Genomic DNA, 17,160 nt, shown 5'->3' on the forward strand with positions numbered 1-17,160 from the left:
TGGGAGACATCAGCCACCTTGGTCAGCAAAGTGGCAGCCATGCTTTCAGCAGTGATGTGATATTTGTGTATTTGAGAAACCCCTCTGGGTGAAATGTCAATTATTTTTCTAAATAAAGCCCGACTTTATTTTCAATACTTTTCCCATTTTCACTGATTGACAATGCTGTACCTTCTGTCACTAAATTTCCATTTGAATTATGACATTTCCCCATCATCCATCCTGGTCCAACTGGTTGTTCTATTCTTTGACCAGCACCCCATTGTTTTTATTACTGTAGATTTGTAATATTTTCATATCCAGTAGTTTCCTTTCCCTGATATAGTCACCAGTTATTATTCCAGATGACCTGCTCTAATATAGTTTATTCTCTAAGTCCCCTGTGGGTGGAGACTCTTAAAATTCAAAAGCCTTGGGCTTCCCTGGTGGTGCAGTGGTTGAGAGTCTGCCTGCCGATGCAGGGGACACGGGTTCGTGCCCCGGTCCGGGAAGATCCCACATGCCGCGGAGCGGCTGGGCCCGTGAGCCTTGGCTGCTGAGCCTGCGCGTCTGGAGCCTGTGCTCCGCAACGGGAGAGGCCACAACAGTGAGAGGCCCGCATACCGCAAAAAAGAAAAAAAAAATTCAAAAGACTTTTCTCTGCTTTCTATGAAAGCTTCCTTTCCAGGGCTGCCACGGATGGGTGTGCAGGTGGTATACTGCACAACCATGTGGTAGCCGGTCACATCCCAGTCCTATCCATCAGATTTTCACATCTGCAGTACTTTGTTGGTTTTCCAAGAGGCACACTGGTTTGCATTTCTAACATCTCTGAAATTGAAGTGTACCTCACATGGATGACATGCCATAGCCTAATTAGCATGAGAAACCATGATGTTATACCGTTTCCAGTAAGACCACACAGCTAGTAAGTGGCAGAGCTGGGATTTGAACCCAGCAAGACAAACCTGCAGTTATAATTTAATGCAGAAGATTGTGCCCCATATTGGGACCCTGGGTCCGGTCATTTGGAGAAAGACAAAATTTTTTGCCCACAGCATAAGAGCATGTGTGCGGGTGCCTGTCAGCAAGAGCACGTGGGTGGGGTGGGCTCGGGGGAAACTGGAGACTGTGTTCCCCGGGGAGATGCCAGGACCCACCGGCCCTCCTTCTTGCCCAGCTCTTCCTTCTGGAGGAGATGCGAGAGCGCAAGTTCGATGGCTTTGCCCGCACCATCCAGAAGGCCTGGCGGCGCCACGTGGCAATCCGGAAGTACGAGGAGATGCGGGAGGAAGGTGAGAGGCTGCAGGTGGGAGGCTGGGGCTGAGGACAGAGGGGCCTGGAGGAGCCAGGCTGTGATCTCTGCCCCTCACCCTGTGTCGCCGCAGCTTCCAACATCCTGCTGAACAAGAAGGAGCGGAGACGGAACAGCATCAATAGGAACTTCGTTGGGGACTACCTGGGGCTGGAGGAGCGGCCGGAGCTGCGTCAGTTCCTGGGCAAGAGGGAGCGAGTGGACTTTGCTGACTCGGTCAACAAGTACGACCGCCGCTTCAAGGTGAGGCACTAGCAGGTGGCCACATCTGGGACCCTGACCCCAGCCTGGCCACCCCCCAACAGAGGTACACCTTCCCCTGGCCCAGACACACCTGCCCACAGGTGTAGGCTCAACTAATGTAGATACAGCTGTCCATCAAATACGCCCTCGTGTAGCCCAGACACACCTGTCCATCAGATACATCTTCACCTGGCCAGACACATCTGTCCATAATTACACACTCACCTTGTTCAGAAGCCCTGACCACAGTTTCACTTTCCCTTATCCTGGACATACCTATCCATTAGGTGGTACATTCTCACCCAGTCTAGACAGACCTCTCAGTTAGACACACCTTCACTTGGCTCAAATGCACCTGTGCACAGGTAAACTCTCATCGGTCCTGGGCGCCCATGTCCAGCAAGCATACCTTCACCTACCCTGCACCTGTTCACTGCCCAGAAACCCCTTTCTAGCCAATATACCCTTACTTAACCTCCTGTTTCTTATATAAAGTAACCACTCATGTAGCTTCACATGGAGGGACCCTCACCTGACCTGTCCTTCACCTGACCTGCCAGCGCTACCTCTCTGCCTGGGGTTGATCCCCTGGGGCCAGGCTGCCGATGCCCGGGGCTCCTGCCACCAGTCTCTCTGGTTTTGCATCCTCATAGGCCATCAAGAGGGACTTGATCCTGACGCCCAAGTGTGTGTATGTGATCGGGCGGGAGAAGGTGAAGAAGGGACCTGAGAAGGGCCAGGTGCGTGAGGTCCTGAAGAAGAAGCTGGAGATCCAGGCCTTACGGGGAGTTTCCCTCAGGTGGGGCTCCCACAGGCACCCCCGCCAGCCCCCTTCATTCTCAGCTGCCCTCTTACTTGTTACCCCATCTGTCACCCTGAACGTCTTACCTGCTGCTGTACCTGCAACCTTCACTTGGTCCTACCTGTCACCTTCACCTGCCCTCGCATTCATGATCCTTATTTGCCAACAGCACCTGTCCCCTCACCTGGCCCTTACCACCTTTTCCAGCTCCTTGCCACCTCTCCCGTTTCCCCCCACCTGTGTAACCCCTCACTTGCCCCTTACCTGACCCCTGACCCTACTCTGTCGCATCTCAAATGTCAGTCCTTCTGCCAGCCTCACCTGTCACTCTCACCTGCCCTTCCTCCCGCCCCTCCCCCAGCACGAGGCAGGACGACTTCTTCATCCTCCAAGAAGACGCGGCCGACAGCTTTCTGGAGAGCGTCTTCAAGACCGAGTTCGTCAGCCTCCTGTGCAAGCGCTTCGAGGAGGCGGTGCGGAGGCCCCTGCCCCTCACCTTCAGCGACACGTACGACCCTCACCTCCTGCACCATCCTCGGGCTGGGCACAGTGCTTCCTCCTCCGCCTCGCGGACCGGCCGAAATGCGCCCGTGCCTCGCCCCCTCCCACCCCGGGTCCGGCAAGGATGGAATGGGGAGGTGATCCCCTCTTGGGGGGAGGTGGGGACCCCCACAGCTTCCTCCTCTCCTCACAGACTACAGTTCCGGGTGAAGAAGGAGGGCTGGGGCGGAGGTGGCACCCGCAGCGTCACTTTCTCCCGTGGCTCCGGCGACGTGGCGATGCTCAAGGCTAGCGGTCGGACCCTCTCGGTCAGCGTGGGTGATGGACTGCCCAAAAGCTCCAGTGAGTCTACGCCGAACCGGGAGACGGAGACTGAGAGGCGCTCAGGAAGAGGCGGGCCCCTAGGGGCGGGACCATCCATAGGGACCAATCAAGGCTGTGGGGGCGGAGCCAGTGGCGCGGGCCAAGGGTGGGTGAAGGCCATGGAGGGGCGGGACTTGAGAGACCTAAAGAGAGAACACGGCCGTGAAGAGGGCAGGGCTCGCGAGGTGACCAATGAGTGGGCGAGAAACATGGAAGGGGCGAGGCCAGGGAGTCCACCCTTGAGCCGGCTATGAATGGGGAGAGCCTTGGAGTGGGTGGACCCAGGAGCCAATGAGAGATAGGTTCCCGGAGGGGCGGAGCCAATTATTGGGCGGAACCAGTGTTCCAGTAACTAAGGGGCTCCCTCCTGGTGGGAGAGCCGGTGAGCCGCGGGAGCGGGGACCGGGGCGGAGCCACAGAGTGGATTGGACTTGTGGGCGGGGCCAAGAACCTTGTCTGGTCATCACTCAAATCCCTACATCTTTTCCCCTTTCCCTTTCAGAGCCTACACGGAAGGGAATGGCCCAGGGAAAACCCAGAAGGTCGGCCCAGGCCCCTACCCGGGCAGCTCCCGGGCCCCCTAGAGGTGAAGAGACACCCCCCACTAAGTGTCTTCCTTGCCTCTTGTGGGCTCCAAGGCCTAAGCCAGACCTCTTGTCGACAGGATTTAACAAGCAGAGATGACCATGCTCTTCTTTTCTGTCCAGAGCTCTCCATAGCTCCCCATCTCCCAAAGAATAAAGCCAAAGCTTAGTTTGGTATTCAGAGCCCTTCAGAATCCGAAGCCAGCTAACCACTGACCTCTTCTCTCCTCCCACCTTACACTCCTGTCATGCAAGCTACATCTTATTTTGCCAACTTACCAAATTTGTTCTTACCTCCAGGCCTTTGCTTGGGCTGTTTGCTCTGCCTGTCTCCCAAATTCCTGCTCCACTTGAGCTCTTATTCATCCTCCAAGACCCACCCACAAAAGCCCTCCTACAGAAGAGGGTAGGGGAAAATCTTACCCCTTCAGAGTCTCCCTCTAGGGCCTCCTAGCCCCAGGGTCTCTCTCTCCAGGCCATTCCTTACCATACTGGGTTAAGAGTAGCTGCCTCTTCCCTCAGACAGGGAACTTGGAGCCAAGTCCCCCCAAATCCTCCTAGCATCACCCTGACAAATGCCCCCATCTCATTGCAGGCCTGGATCGCAATGGGGTGCCTCCCTCTGCCAGAGGGGGCCCCCTACCCCTGGAGTTCACATCCAGACGGGGCTCCCAGAAGCCACCACAGGGCCCTCCGTCCTCAGCCTTGGGGGCCAGCAGACGCCAACGGGCACGGCCTCCCTCGGAGCACAACACAGAATTCCTCAGTGTTCCTGACCAGGGCATGGCTGGGTAGGTGGTGTGAGAGGGCAGCCCCAGGAGGTGGGGGAGTGTCTGGGGCTATGACGAGTGCCTCCATGTGCCCACAGCATGCAGAGGAAGCGCAGCATAGGGCAGAGACCTGTGCCCGGTGTGGGCCGACCTAAGCCCCAGCCACGGACACACGGCCCAAGGTGCCGGGCACTGTACCAGTACGTGAGCCAAGATGTGGACGAGCTGAGCTTCAACGTGAACGAGGTCATCGAGATCCTCATGGAAGGTGTGTGTGCCAGGGCAGAAATGGGAGGAGCCAGGGCCTGGAGGTCACCTCCTAAGCCACCCTGGGAGCCTGGCCTCACTTGTATCGCACCCTGTACCCCAGCCTCATTCTTCTCACCTGTCAAGCACTAGGACTAATAGCAGAACCTACTTTGTGAGTAGGAAATGGGCCATGTCTGGATGGCCCAGGCCTCCAGACCTCCTACCTTGCCCCTGGGTTGCCCCTAGAGGAGCCTGGGACTCAACAGCACCCTCTGCAGGTGGGTAGGGGAACCCTTAGGGGTCATTCCTGGTTCCTCCAAGGGGATTATGGGGAGGGACCTATAGGAGGAGATGGATGAGGGACGAGCACAAGTGAATGGTCAAGAAAATGTCAGCGTGTGAGCCAGTGGCAAGGAAAACCCACGCGTTGCTCCCTCCCTTTCTTCTGTCTTCTCTTTTTTTTTGGAAGTCCCCTAAAAAACATGTTTTTTCTTTTCTTTGCCGCACCGCTCAGCTCGTGGGATGTTAGTTCCCGGACCAGGGATCAAAACGGGGCCCTCGGCAGTTAGACCGCAGAGTCCTAACCACTGGACCGCTGGGGAATTGCCCTTCTGTCTTCTCTTTTCAGCTTCTGCCTTATGCCAGGCCAGTGCAGACGAATGACAGAAAGACAGACGCAAAGCCAGCATGAAAGGCTTTCTCCGGAGCGGGCTGGGCTCAGCCTCACGCTCTCTTCTCTCCCACAGATTCCTCAGGCTGGTGGAAAGGCCGGCTGCATGGCCAGGAGGGCCTTTTCCCAGGAAACTACGTGGAGAAGATCTGAGCAGGACAGGGGCCTGGGATCCTGCCATCCCACCTGCCTGCCTGGATCCTGCCAGGAGCCAGGCCCTGCAATGCGGGTCTCATTTCCCTTGGCTGCATTGGCCAGAAGGTCCAGTCCTGTGGCCTCCAGCCCAGCCTAGCCCAGGTCCTGGGTCTAGGGATCACCACTTAAGCCACCCCTGGGCCCTGGCTTCCCCCAAGGCACACCTGTTTCCTCCTGTGTCAAACAGGGCTAACAGCAGAACCTACCTCCCAGCTGCCTTGTGAGTAGGAAGTGAGCTGTGTCCTGCAGGCAAAGTGCCGGGCACAGTCAGGGGGACCTTGACAAGCTTGACTTCCCTCCTTTTCTCACCACTGAGGCAATAAATGTTTGCCGAGTGAAAACATGAGTTAACTTACTGAACAAGGACCACCTTCTCACAACCCTGTGGGGTGGTAGCAGTGAATATCCCATTTTACAGATGGAAAAATGGAGGCTCAGAGAGGTTTAGTCACACACCCAAGATTGCACAGAGCCAAGTCTTGAACTCAGATATGCTTCTGCCCCTCACAAAGCTTGAATTTGTCTCACCTGCTAGCTTCCAGAAGCTGCATGCTAGCTTTCCTGCAGCAAATGTTCCAGTGGGTCCTGTCAGCTTTGACTCTGCACCCCCTGCCAAACAAACTGGGACCCTACTGGACCCTGACAAAGGAGGCAGGTCCCACATGGCCCCCCATAATTCACCCTGAATCACCCCTGAACCCTGACCCCCACCCCATGTCTGTGTTTACTTAGCCCTCACTCACCTGGCGTCAGGACCAGTTCTGACATTCGAGGGCCCTGGCCTTCTGCACTTATTGTCATGGTGAAGAGGGGGTCAGCCTAGCTACCAGTCCCCTCCAGCTGTCTCTTGGTCCCCGCAGCTGTCTCCAAACCAGTGCCGGAGTCTGAGCCTTTCAGACCTTTCCAAATGAACAACCGCTCTGTGCTCAGCCCCACGAAGAGCAGTCAGTCTGGGAGAGATGGAGCCAGATGGGTGGGGTCAGGACTGTGCCAGAGAAGGGACAGGGCTTGGAGCAGGGGAGGGAGATGCAGAGAGAGTGTGGACATTGCTGGAGGAGCCAAGAAGGATGAAAAGAGTCAGCAGACCTTTTTTTTTTTAATTTATTTATTTACATATATTTTTTGGCTGCGTTGGGTCTTTGTTGCTGTGCGCGGGCTCTCTCTAGCTGTGGTGAGCAGGGGCTACTATTTGTTGCAGTGCGCGGGCTTCTCGTTGCGGTGGCTTCTCTTGTTGCAGAGCATGGGCTCTAGGCACGCGGGCTGCAGTATTTGTGGCGCACGGGCTTAGTTGCTCCGCGGCATGTGGGACCTTCCCCGACCAGGGCTGGGAACCCATGTCCCCTGCATTGACAGGCGGATTCTTAACCACTGCGCCACCAGGGAAGCCCTGGGTCAGCAGATCTTGATGGCAAATACCACACAGAGTGATCTATGCTGTGATGGGAGGACTCCAGGCAGAGGACACCTACCCACCTGGGGGATGGGAGATGAGGTATCAAAGAAAGACTGGTCAGCAGAGCCTTCTGTAGAATCTACACCTACCTGGGAAGCTGAGCGTGGCTGGGAAAAAAAAAATCCCAATTTTGCAACTGGGTCTCAACAGCCTTTTATTAGCCAATCACTATACAAAAGCATTTAACCAGTCCCTTGAATGTCCCTGGTTCTCTGCATCTCTGATTTTTGCCCCTCCACTGCCCAGTCACCACTGTGAGTGTCTCTCTGCAAGACTTAGATTGGGGGACAGAGTCGGGGAGGACTGTGTGAGCCACAACCTCATCAGCTGGGCATTTCCTGGTGCTGAAGGGGAATGAGGGCCTCTGTCTCCCTTCTCTGCCCTAGAATTCATCATGCAGGCTGCCCCCCCCTCCTGGCACTTTGGGGTACAGCCCTGTGGCCCCACTGCCACAGCAGGCACCCTGTTTGCAGGAAGTGGGGCCTTCCGGGCAAGACTGATGGGTGAGGTTTGGGTGAGGCACTGGGGGTGAAGAAGGGAGTGGGTTTGACATCTTCTAACAGACAGCATCTCACATCTAGGTTATAGCATCTTCGGACTGCAAACCTCAGTCAGCTTGGTCCCCCCCACTCAGCAACATCCTGTTGACTCTTTTACAAAATTTCTTAAGTTGGGCCCCTCCTCTCTCTTTCTTGGTTCCCTGTCCTTTCTGGGACCTCGCCCCACCCTTCCCCAGATTGCACCAACCTCCCCTGCACACACACACACACACACACACACACACACACACACACACACACACACACAACTCCACCCTGTATCAAAATGATGTTTTTTTTTAATTAAGGAGTTTTTAATACAGTTAATGAGTTTTAACTGTATTAATGATAATCAAAAGAAAACAGTTTTTTAAAATTCAAACAGCCCATGGGAATTCCCTGGCTGTCCAGTGGTTAGGACTCCGCGCTTTCACTGTGGTGGGCCCAGGTTCGATCCCTGGTCGGGGAACTAAGACACAAGGAATTTTTTTGGCCGCAATGCACAAGCTGCGTGGTGCGGCCAAAAAAAAAATTCAAACAGCCCAAAAGTGTGAAAAATCTGTCTTCCCCTCATTCGAAAATTCCTGTCCCCCCCAATTTGTTAATGTCCGTCTCCTTCCAGTGGTATTCTTAGCGTATAAAAGCAGATAGGTACATCTTATGTATATATAGATGGAAATACACCGTACGTAAAGCCTAAACTTGCCTAGAACTCAAGAAATACTTCCTGAACGGTTAAATAATGTATTATAGAGATCTAAGATCAAAGATCCACTTTACCGTCCCCACAATGACCCATCCTCCAAACGACAACCGGCGATCAGATGGTGTACCTCCCCCTGCTAAAGATTCAAGGTTAGAATAGAGATCACGTGCCTCTCTTTCCATGGTTCACAAGGTCCCTGCATGACCTTTCTTGCACCATGTCCACTTTCTGACCTCCACTCCCTGCCTCCACTCTGCTCCAGCAGTGAGCTGATCACCTCATTGTTTCTTGAAAAAGACAAGCTTGTCCCTCCCCAACTCAGGCCACTTGCACCAGCTATCCATTCTTCCCAGAGTGCTGTGGCCTCCTGACCTTCCATTGGCTCACTCCATCCTGACCATCAGGTGACAGCTCAGAAGTCACCTCACAGGGCTTCCCTGGTGGCGCAGTGGTTGGGAGTCCGCCTGCCGATGCAGGGGATGCGGGTTCGTGCCCCGGTCCGGGAGGATCCCACATGCTGTGGAGTGGTTGGGCCCGTGAGCCATGGCCGCTGAGCCTGCGTGTCCGGAGCCTGTGCTCCGTAACGGGAGAGGCCACAACGGTGAGAGGCCCGCGTATCGCAAAAAAAAAAAAAAGAAGTCACCTCACAGAGAAACTTTCCTGACCCATCACCATCACATCCTTCTGGGGTTTTGTTTTGTTTTTCCTTTGTAGCACTTAATATAACGTAAGATCGTTTGCTGCATGTGTTGATTCATTGTCTCTTTCCCCATTTTAAACCGTGAGCGGACTCTGGGAGTGGGGATGTTGGTCTGTCCTGTTCATCTCTGGGTCCCCAGCGCCTAGCACAGAGTAGGCACTCAAGAAACGTAGGTTGACGCGCAGCAACGAAGACCCAACACAGCCAAAAATAAATAAAAACAAAAAAACAACAAAAAACAGTAGTGTTAAATTCTAGAGTGACTTTCTGAGATGTAGTGACACTTAGTGAGGCTGTATTAAAAAAAAAAGAAAGAAACGTAGGTTGGATAGGTGACTCATTCCACGCCGGTATACCCAAGGCTCTCCATCCATCCTCCTGAAAACACGCACCTCTCCATCCTTAGGCTACACCCGTTCCGGGTGTCCCGAGGACGGACAGTTGGCTTGCTTCCCGCCCTTGGCTATCTCAGCAGACCCGTTCCAACGTCAGAACTAAGTGCATTGAATATTTTGACGGCCACTGCCACTTTCCCTCCAAAGACGAGGCTCTCTAAACACGACCTCTTCAAAAAAGAGAACCGCTGTTTATCCCCTTTCGAGGTATGGTGACGGGACTGGAGAGGATGAAGATGCTCATTTTGCAGAGAAGAACACAGAGGCCCGGGGAGATTTTAATCCTAGATCTCTGCCTGCAGATTCTTTGCACCCCCACGACTGCCCTCGGCTTGCAAATCCACCACGGCGCACGCTCCGCCATCCAGGACAATCCCGGATCTCAGGCCCCGCCTCCTCGCGGAGCACTGTGCACAGGCCCCCTCCTCCGTTCTCGCGAGACCTGGGAGGCGAAAAATGGCGCCGACGTGAGCGCGAGCTTACGGCCACCGAAGGAGTCACCGCAGCCTTAGCTGGAGCTGCCGGAGCCGCGGGAACAAGAAGCCGAACCAGGCCGAGGATGGTGAGCGCGGCGCCGGGGACGCGGACGCGGCGAACCAGCGGGGACTGGCGGGGAGCGGCCCTGTAGCGCACATAGCCTCCGGCCGACCCCGCCCCCACATCCGGGCACTCGCCCGCCGCTGGCTGTCACTAGGGGAGCACCCTACCCCCTACTTCTGGGCCTGGTTTCGACTGGGCCACGCCCACAGGGCTCGGGCACCGCCCCAGATCTTCATACGGCCGGGGCCCCAGCACTCCCAGTTCGCCTGCACAGCTCGAGCCCAGGTGGTAGATATATCTCCGTGCTCGAACAACCCACTCGGCCACTTTTGGCCTCTCCAGCATCTTACTATCCGCGCCCGGTTCAGAGCCCCGCCTTTGCCCCGCCCACTCCCTATGGGCCACGCCCCTGCCTTGTAGGGGGCCTCCCACCTTTCCAAGTTAGGGTCAAAGGCATGCTTCTTTCATATAGATGATTCTTAAAAAGATACCCCCTTCTACATTTGGAACACCTCCAAGCTCCCTCCCAGAGGATGGGGACACAGGAGGCAGGAGCTCTGTCCACCCTCACCCCCTGCCACTCCTTAGGATGGGGGCTGACTGGGTGACGTCTCCGGGGCATTTGCTGCTTCAGGAATGCCCAGTGGTCTTGGCGGGGTGGAGTTCCCCTGGCTGGCCCAGGCAGACCCTGGGCCCAGAGGGGTTCTCCCCACCTCTTCCTTCCACCAGGAGGAGGAAACCTCGGGTCCCAGCCCGGACATGCCGGGCACTGCAGAGCCCAGCTCCAGTGAGACCGACAAGGAGGTGTCCCCAGTTGTGGCTGCTGTAGCCACTTCCTCTTCCATGGGGGAGGAGCCAGGCTCTGACCAGGCAGCCACACCCCCAGTGTGGGAACGTGGAGGGCTTGGAGGGACCCAGCAGGGTGCCTCCCCAGCCCCAGACAGTGGCCATGCTGGCCCTGGACCCGGCCTTGGCCTGACCAGCACTGCCTCCGGAACCAGTGAGGACCTGCGGCCTCCCAGACGACGCCCACCACCAGGTGACCCGTGATGGGGCCTTCTGGGGGATCACAGGCCTGGAACGATAGAAGTGAAGAATACAGAGTATCTCCAGACTTGGGGCCCATCTAGAGGGAATCACCACTTACTGAGCCGCAGGTGTATGCCAGGCTGTGAGCCAGGCCAACTCAGCCCCAACCCTCTGTTGGGGGAGGCAGAGGGTGAAGGCCCCAGTAAGAGATCATAGGGTAATTGCAACCCCATACATGCCTCTCTGGGGTAGGGCCCTGGACAGCGTGGATGGAGAAGGGATGGTGACACACCCCTCCCCTCGCTTCTGTGCGTCCTGCAGGGAAGCAGATACCCTGCTCCAGCCCTGGCTGCTGCCTCAGTTTCCCCAGCGTTCGAGACCTGGCACAGCATCTGCGTACCCACTGCCCACCCACACAGTCCCTGGAAGGTAGGGCCAGGGTAGGTGGTGGGGAGGCAGGTTAGGGCGGGAGGCAGGCAGAGCCGACTGGCCACCCCTCTCCACTCCTCTGTCCTTCATCCCTGCCCTGCCAGGCAAGCTCTTCCGCTGTTCCGCCCTGAGCTGCACCGAGACTTTCCCCAACATGCAGGAACTGGTGGCACACGGCAAGCTGCACTACAAACCCAATCGCTACTTCAAGTGAGACCCCGTCCACCCCCACGTCTGCTGGCGCTCGGTGACCAGGCAGCTCCCCCCACCACTGATTTGACAGCCACTACCGGGGGTCCGGGCTTTTCTCCCTTCCTAGTCCAGGGGGTTGGGTCGGGGAAGTGGGCACGAACTAGGGCAAGCCTTGCCCTTAACCTGCCCAGAAGAGACAGTGGTCGCTAGAGCAAGTTCCAGGGACCCCGAGGGCGGGGCTCGGAAGGGGTTTCGGGGGGGGGCATTCTTGGCGCGGCTCCGCCCAGCCCTCTACCTCCCAAGAGGAAAAGCGATCCCCTAAGTCACAATTGAGACTTCCTTCCTCATCTTCCCAGGGCTCCGACCTGGAGGGGTCCGGAAGGGTCGCGACCACAATAGGGGGACGCTTAGGGCAGACTCCTCCCCCGCAGATGGGGGATCTGTTGTTTGGGCCCGGGGTCCCTTACCACCCTCGAGCGGCGGCTCCGCAAGTTACTACGGATAGGCCCCTCCCTTGTCCCGCAGGAGACCCAGCCCAGCCCTGTGCCGCCCCCAGGTGTGAGAACTGCCTCCTGCGCTTCCGCACGCACCGCTCCCTCTTCAAGCACCTGCATGTTTGCGCCGAGCATGCGCAGAGCCCAGCCCCGCCGCCACCCCCCGCCCTCGACAAGGAGCCACCAGCGCCCGAGCGCCCCCCGGAGTCCGACCCTGCGTTGGCGCCTGGGCTACAGTTCCCGCTGCTCGAGCCGTTCACGACCTCTGCCCCTGCCCCCACCGGGCCCTTCCTGCCGTACTTGAACCCCGCGCCTTTTGGCCTAAGCCCACCACGCCCGCGCCCCTTTCTGGCCGCCGCTCCCGGGCCGCCCGCCTCCAGCGCCGCAGTCTGGAAAAAGAGCCAAGGTGAGTGTGGGGGCAGGGACGCCTGAAGGGTGGGCTGGGCTCCCTCTAACTTCTGACCTTGACCCGCCCATTTACCGCAGGTGCCGGCGGCAGCCCGCGAAGACCCCAGGGCGGCTCCGATACGCCCTCAGGTGCGTGCAGGTGATCACCGGGGAGGGTGGAGGGGATTTCTCCCCTGCGGGGCATAGGGGATACTGGGAGGCAGCGGTGCCCACCCCCTTCCCAGGTGGCCAGAAATGTCACCCCCGAAATACAGGATTTTGCCTTAAAAAATTACGGCCCCTGCTCTTTATCTGCGCCGGCGTTTCCGTGTAAAACTCTCACCCGGTTCCCGAGTCCTTCCCCCTACGTTGGTTCAGAGGATGGGAGAGGGTTCAGAGGATAAGTCAAGTTTGGTGCCCCCAAATACATGGGGAAACGCCCGGGACAAATGGATCAGCCGTTCCAGAGCCCCGGCGCCTGGGAGCTGAGGGGGAGGCGGGGAGAAAGGTACGACCTGCCCTCGCCCCGGTCCTCGCCCTCGCCCAGGGCCCGGGGCTGACGGGGTCCCGCCTGCCCGCAGGGCACGCGGCCCCGAGCCGCATCGTGTGGGAGCACACGCGCGGCCGCTACTCGTGCATGCAGTGCGCCTTCTCCACGGCCTCGCGGCCCGCCATGACCCTACACCTGGAGGACCACCGCCCCATCGCCCCTGCGGCCCCGGCGCTCGGGCAGCCGCGCCCCGACGCGCCGGCGGGTAAGGCCCGGGAGCGCACGGGTGGGGAGGGCGGGGGCCCTGAGGCGAGGGGCGGGGCTGAGGCTCAGGCGCCCCCTCCTCTGCTCCACCCAGACCCGGCCCCGCTGGCACCCAAGGTGTCGCCGCTGCTGTCAGAGGGGGAGTGTCCGGTTTTCTCGCCGCTCTGAACCACGCCGCGTTGCGGGTGGGCTGTGGGTAGTTTTGTAATTTTAGGGGGGCCTGCGATGGGCGGGGTGGCGGGACAATAAAGGAGGCAGATGAGCCAGCCTGTGCTGTGTCTGGGTCCCATGCCCCTCCAGTGCAGTCCTGGGGCGCTCCCACCTCGGAAGGGGGCAGGCCTCCCCTCACAGCCCACCTGTGTCCCACCTCCCCTGTCAACCTCAGCAGTGGGACAGCTGTAGATGGTCCTCTTTCCTGTTCCACCACTTCCAGAAACCATATGAGACGGAAGTTTTCCAGTTTTATTTAAAAACCTCCAGGAGTCGGGAGCGCCCGCCCAGCTGGAGCCCCCCAGGTCCTGAGGCCAGCACTGACTCTCAGGGAGGTGACAGGGTGGTGGGGCAGTCCCAGCAGTAGAAGGGAGGTGCAGGGCCCCCAGGGCCGGGCACTCTGGCAGGCGGGAGCTCAGGCCTCATCATCATCCTCCTCACTGTCTTCGGCTGCCCACTTCCCCTCCTCCCCCTGCCCCAGCTCTGAGGAGGAGGGTGGGTCAAGGCCAGCCCTGGAGAGCCTGGGCTTCCTCCCTTCTCACCTCTCCCCCATATAGGTCCTCTTCTTCCTTTCCTTCCTGGGAAGTCAGGTTGGGAGCAGAGTTCAAAATCTGGTCCCACACTGCTGTCACCAGAACCTGAGGGTCAAGCCTCCAGGGCATGGAAGTCCCACGCATTGCTGGCAGCCACCCCTCAGGCCGGCTTTACTTCCTGCATCTTGCTCCCTTCCAGCCCAAGCTTCAATCCCGCCCGCCCGCCATCCCCCCCACCCCGTTCTGGAGCACCGGAGGCAACCACCCCCCCGCCCTTCCCCCCAGTCTGAACACCTCTGGAAACAGGGAACTCTTCCGATCGTGCTCCTCCCCTGCCTAGTACCCCCACCGCTCCCCACAGCTCCCTTCAGCTCTCTGGATGAAGATCCTGTTCTCCTAGTAGCCCACAAGGCCCCATCTTGAACCTCTCCACCTTCTCTTCTCAGGACCACACTCAGCATCTTTCTCCTCTTCCTCCTGGGGAACATAGACATCCTGTGAGCAAGAACCCAAGGACCAGGTCCCCAGCCCCACCCCACCCTGTTCATTCCATATCTCCTCCATCTTCCAAGTCATCAGAGTTGTCCTTTATCTGCGGCCAGCAAGACATTAGTCACCCCTTGGGTGGAGTCCCCAGGCCTCACACCCCTCACCAGCCTCCCATCTTCCCCTCGCCCCCCTTACCATCCTCCCCCTAGTCCTCCTCAGAATCTTCGTTCCCCAGCATGTTGGCCTCAGCCTCAGAGTTGAGCAGGGTCCCCAGCATCGAAGCCATCCAGGTAGCCAAGCTCGGGTAACGACTCAAAATCCTGCTCCGTTAGCGCAGCTGCTGTGACTCCTCGAAGCTGAACAGCTCCAAGTTCTGAAGGCCCTTCAGCTTCTCCTGGGAAGGGCAATAGGGAGATCTGGGCACCCTTTGGACCTGGGCACCACCTGGGCACCACCTGGACCCAGGAGCCGGCCTGCCCGCCTGCCTGCCCCACTGCCCTCAGCCTCACAAGGGGCTTTAGGGCTCCAGTGTCCTTGATGGGGTTGCAGCTGAGTCGCAGGTGGCTCAGGCCAGGCGCCCACTCTGCTAGCACCTCCAGGCCCCCACAGAAGCGGCTGTCACTGAACACCTGCTGTAGGGCCAGATGGGCCGTCAGGGAACCCTGGGGCTCAGGCCCCCTGTGAGCTCCCCTCCCCCTTCTCAGCCAGAAGCCTTGGAACCACAGCTGGGTGATCCTGGGAAAGACAATCTCTCTGCGTCTCAGTTTCTTACTCCTTAAAATGAGTGTCATGAATGCTCATCCTTTGGAGTTCTTGTGAGGATTCAAAAGAGGGATGGGGAGCGAGGGAGGGGGCTTGGGAAATGTTCGCAAGTGGTTGACATCACTCCAACCACCAAGCCTGTGGCCGGCTGCCTGGGACCCTCTCAGGAACCTGGGGAGGAGGTGGGTCCCGGGGCCCACTTTACAGATAGAGGTGAGGCTAAGAGGGTAAGCTGACTGAGCCCTGACTCTAGCCGGGCCCGGTTCCAAGTCACCGATTCTGCACCACCCCAGAAGCGGGGCAGTTACCACTGATGAGAAAACCCAGGCAGCAAGGCCCAAAGGGCACTCTCTCCTTTTCCTGCACTCACAAGGCCCCTAGACACCCTTGGGAATATGGCTCTAGGCCCACCCCTTCCTGCATCTTCAGGGCTTCGTGTCCCATCTCCAGCGTACCAGGGTCCCCCAGCCCCTGGAGTTTCCCCCATCAAGCCCCTCATTCAGGCACCCCCGAATCTAGGCAGTGCCACTTCGCAGTCTGTCAGGACCTTCCCAGAGAGACCCAGGTATCTTGGTCCAGGTAGGTGCCGCCCCCCCCAACCGCGTCACCCACAAAGATGCAACAGCCCCTCCCATGGGTACAGTGGGTCCACAGTCCCCCATGGGCCCCTCGCTGCCCTCTGGAGCAAGCTGAAATTGCCCTGAGGCCTAGGGAGTTGGCTCACTCTGAAAACTGACCCCTACCTTCACCCCCTCCCAACTCCCATCCAACCTTTGTCTGCTCGCCTGGGAAGTCTTACTGTTCCCACTGTCCCCTCTGGGCTCCTGCAGCCCCTGCCCTCCCTCTGGCCAACCAAGCTGGGAGCCCCACAGAGGGTCCCTCCACCGCACCCCAACTCCAGGATGCCTGAAAGCTGAGTCCTCTTAGGGCCCCGGATCCGCCCAGCAGAGGGCGCCCAAGAGTGTCGGTCTGAAGGGAGAATGAATGAGGGGCCGGCGCGTCCAAGCAGGCACCCACCTTACACAGCCGCCCCAGAGTGGGCAGGTTGGCCTGAGACTGCAGGCTCACGTTGAACAGGCTGAGCCGCTCCAGGACCCAGACCTCTTCATCATCCCCAGCCTCCTACTCGGAGGCGGACCAACATCCGGAAGTGTGACCCAGCGCGCATGTCTGTCCGTTCAAGGGCAGGGATGCACGGGCACAGAGGCTCCAGAAGCCCCAAGCTGTGCTCTTAAGAGCAGACACAGGCAGAGTCACTGCCGACTGCTGTCTGTGGCCCTCATGGCAGCGGCGAGTGAAGGGCTCCTGCCGGGGTGCAATGCCCAGCCTCCGTCCCTGTCTCCTGTGGATCTTTCTGGAGACTTCAGTACATCTCTGTTACTCTCGCTGTGATCCTTGGACCAGCAGTATGGGCGTCACCTGGGATGTTTCAGAATCTGAGGCCCCACCTCAGACCCAAGACACAACCCACACTTTCTCGGGGTCTCAGGGTGACTTGTGGGCACCAGTGCTCCTCAGCGGCACACTAGAATCCCCCTGAGGGTGTGTAAGAAATCCCCAGGCTCAGGCCACACCCCAGACCAATTAAGTCAAAATCTCCAGGAGCTTCTGTCTTTCTGTGAACTCAAAGATCCCGGTGGCATAGCTGAACCGAGAATCGGGGCTCTGCACTCTCCCACTGGGTGTTTTCTCCCTTTCTCTATAAGCCCGAGGTCACTGACTTCCTGGGGACCGAGCCCTGCCATCAGGGTCTCCCTTGTCTGGCCTCGCACCCTGCACCCTCACAGCTCTAATCTTGCCTACCACCTTCACCCCCTCTCTGCTGGCCTCCCAGCTGTCCCCATTTTCCTCCTCTTGTCCTCTGGGAGCCTTGGACA

The 17,160-nt window shown here is 58.3% G+C and overlaps 3 protein-coding genes across 7 annotated transcripts in view; 2 read left to right on the forward strand and 1 right to left on the reverse strand.

Annotated features, from left to right (window-relative positions):
• Positions 1 to 5,981, forward strand: part of MYO1F (myosin IF) — a gene marked incomplete at its 5' end in the record, with an annotated part of 32,061 nt that extends 26,080 nt beyond the window's left edge. Inside the window, 9 exons of the mRNA XM_060146692.1 lie at positions 1,160 to 1,274; positions 1,368 to 1,537; positions 2,191 to 2,336; positions 2,701 to 2,847; positions 3,034 to 3,182; positions 3,706 to 3,789; positions 4,383 to 4,578; positions 4,656 to 4,825; positions 5,553 to 5,981. Coding sequence (XP_060002675.1) covers positions 1,160 to 1,274; positions 1,368 to 1,537; positions 2,191 to 2,336; positions 2,701 to 2,847; positions 3,034 to 3,182; positions 3,706 to 3,789; positions 4,383 to 4,578; positions 4,656 to 4,825; positions 5,553 to 5,629 — 1,254 coding nt within the window. The remainder of the gene's footprint in view (positions 1 to 1,159; positions 1,275 to 1,367; positions 1,538 to 2,190; positions 2,337 to 2,700; positions 2,848 to 3,033; positions 3,183 to 3,705; positions 3,790 to 4,382; positions 4,579 to 4,655; positions 4,826 to 5,552) is intronic.
• A 4,317-nt stretch (positions 5,982 to 10,298) lies between these two features.
• Positions 10,299 to 16,225, forward strand: ZNF414 (zinc finger protein 414). 5 transcript variants are annotated; one of them, XM_060145306.1, is made up of 7 exons: positions 10,299 to 11,043; positions 11,355 to 11,462; positions 11,567 to 11,672; positions 12,211 to 12,554; positions 12,635 to 12,685; positions 13,117 to 13,290; positions 16,077 to 16,225. In XM_060145306.1, the coding sequence occupies exons 1-7, from the start codon at positions 10,641 to 10,643 to the stop codon at positions 16,208 to 16,210; spliced, it is 1,320 nt and encodes a 439-aa protein (XP_060001289.1). In that variant the 5' UTR covers positions 10,299 to 10,640; the 3' UTR covers positions 16,211 to 16,225. The 5 variants fall into 5 exon arrangements, with proteins under 5 accessions (XP_060001289.1, XP_060001290.1, XP_060001292.1 ...); XM_060145307.1 differs by having other exon boundaries at positions 16,114 to 16,208; XM_060145309.1 differs by lacking the exon at positions 16,077 to 16,225 and adding an exon at positions 13,723 to 13,748.
• Positions 14,343 to 17,160, reverse strand: part of HNRNPM (heterogeneous nuclear ribonucleoprotein M) — a 51,307-nt gene continuing 48,489 nt past the window's right edge. Inside the window, exons 13-14 of the transcript XR_009539792.1 lie at positions 14,717 to 14,915; positions 14,343 to 14,509 (exon numbers count right to left, since the gene is read on the reverse strand). The gene's annotated coding sequence lies outside the window, so the exon portion shown is untranslated. The remainder of the gene's footprint in view (positions 14,510 to 14,716; positions 14,916 to 17,160) is intronic.

Source organism: Lagenorhynchus albirostris, chromosome 3, assembly GCF_949774975.1.
Source record: "Lagenorhynchus albirostris chromosome 3, mLagAlb1.1, whole genome shotgun sequence".
Taxonomy (NCBI): domain Eukaryota; kingdom Metazoa; phylum Chordata; class Mammalia; order Artiodactyla; family Delphinidae; genus Lagenorhynchus; species Lagenorhynchus albirostris.

Bases quoted from the DNA above. Each gene is read 5' to 3' on its own strand.
- ZNF414 (XM_060145305.1), top strand. From the start codon at position 10,641: ATGCCCAGTGGTCTTGGCGGGGTGGAGTTCCCCTGGCTGGCCCAGGCA. The intron at 11,673-12,210 runs GTGAGACCCCGT...TGCCGCCCCCAG, and splicing joins AAACCCAATCGCTACTTCAA to GTGTGAGAACTGCCTCCTGC. The intron at 12,686-13,116 runs GTGCGTGCAGGT...GCCTGCCCGCAG, and splicing joins CGGCTCCGATACGCCCTCAG to GGCACGCGGCCCCGAGCCGC.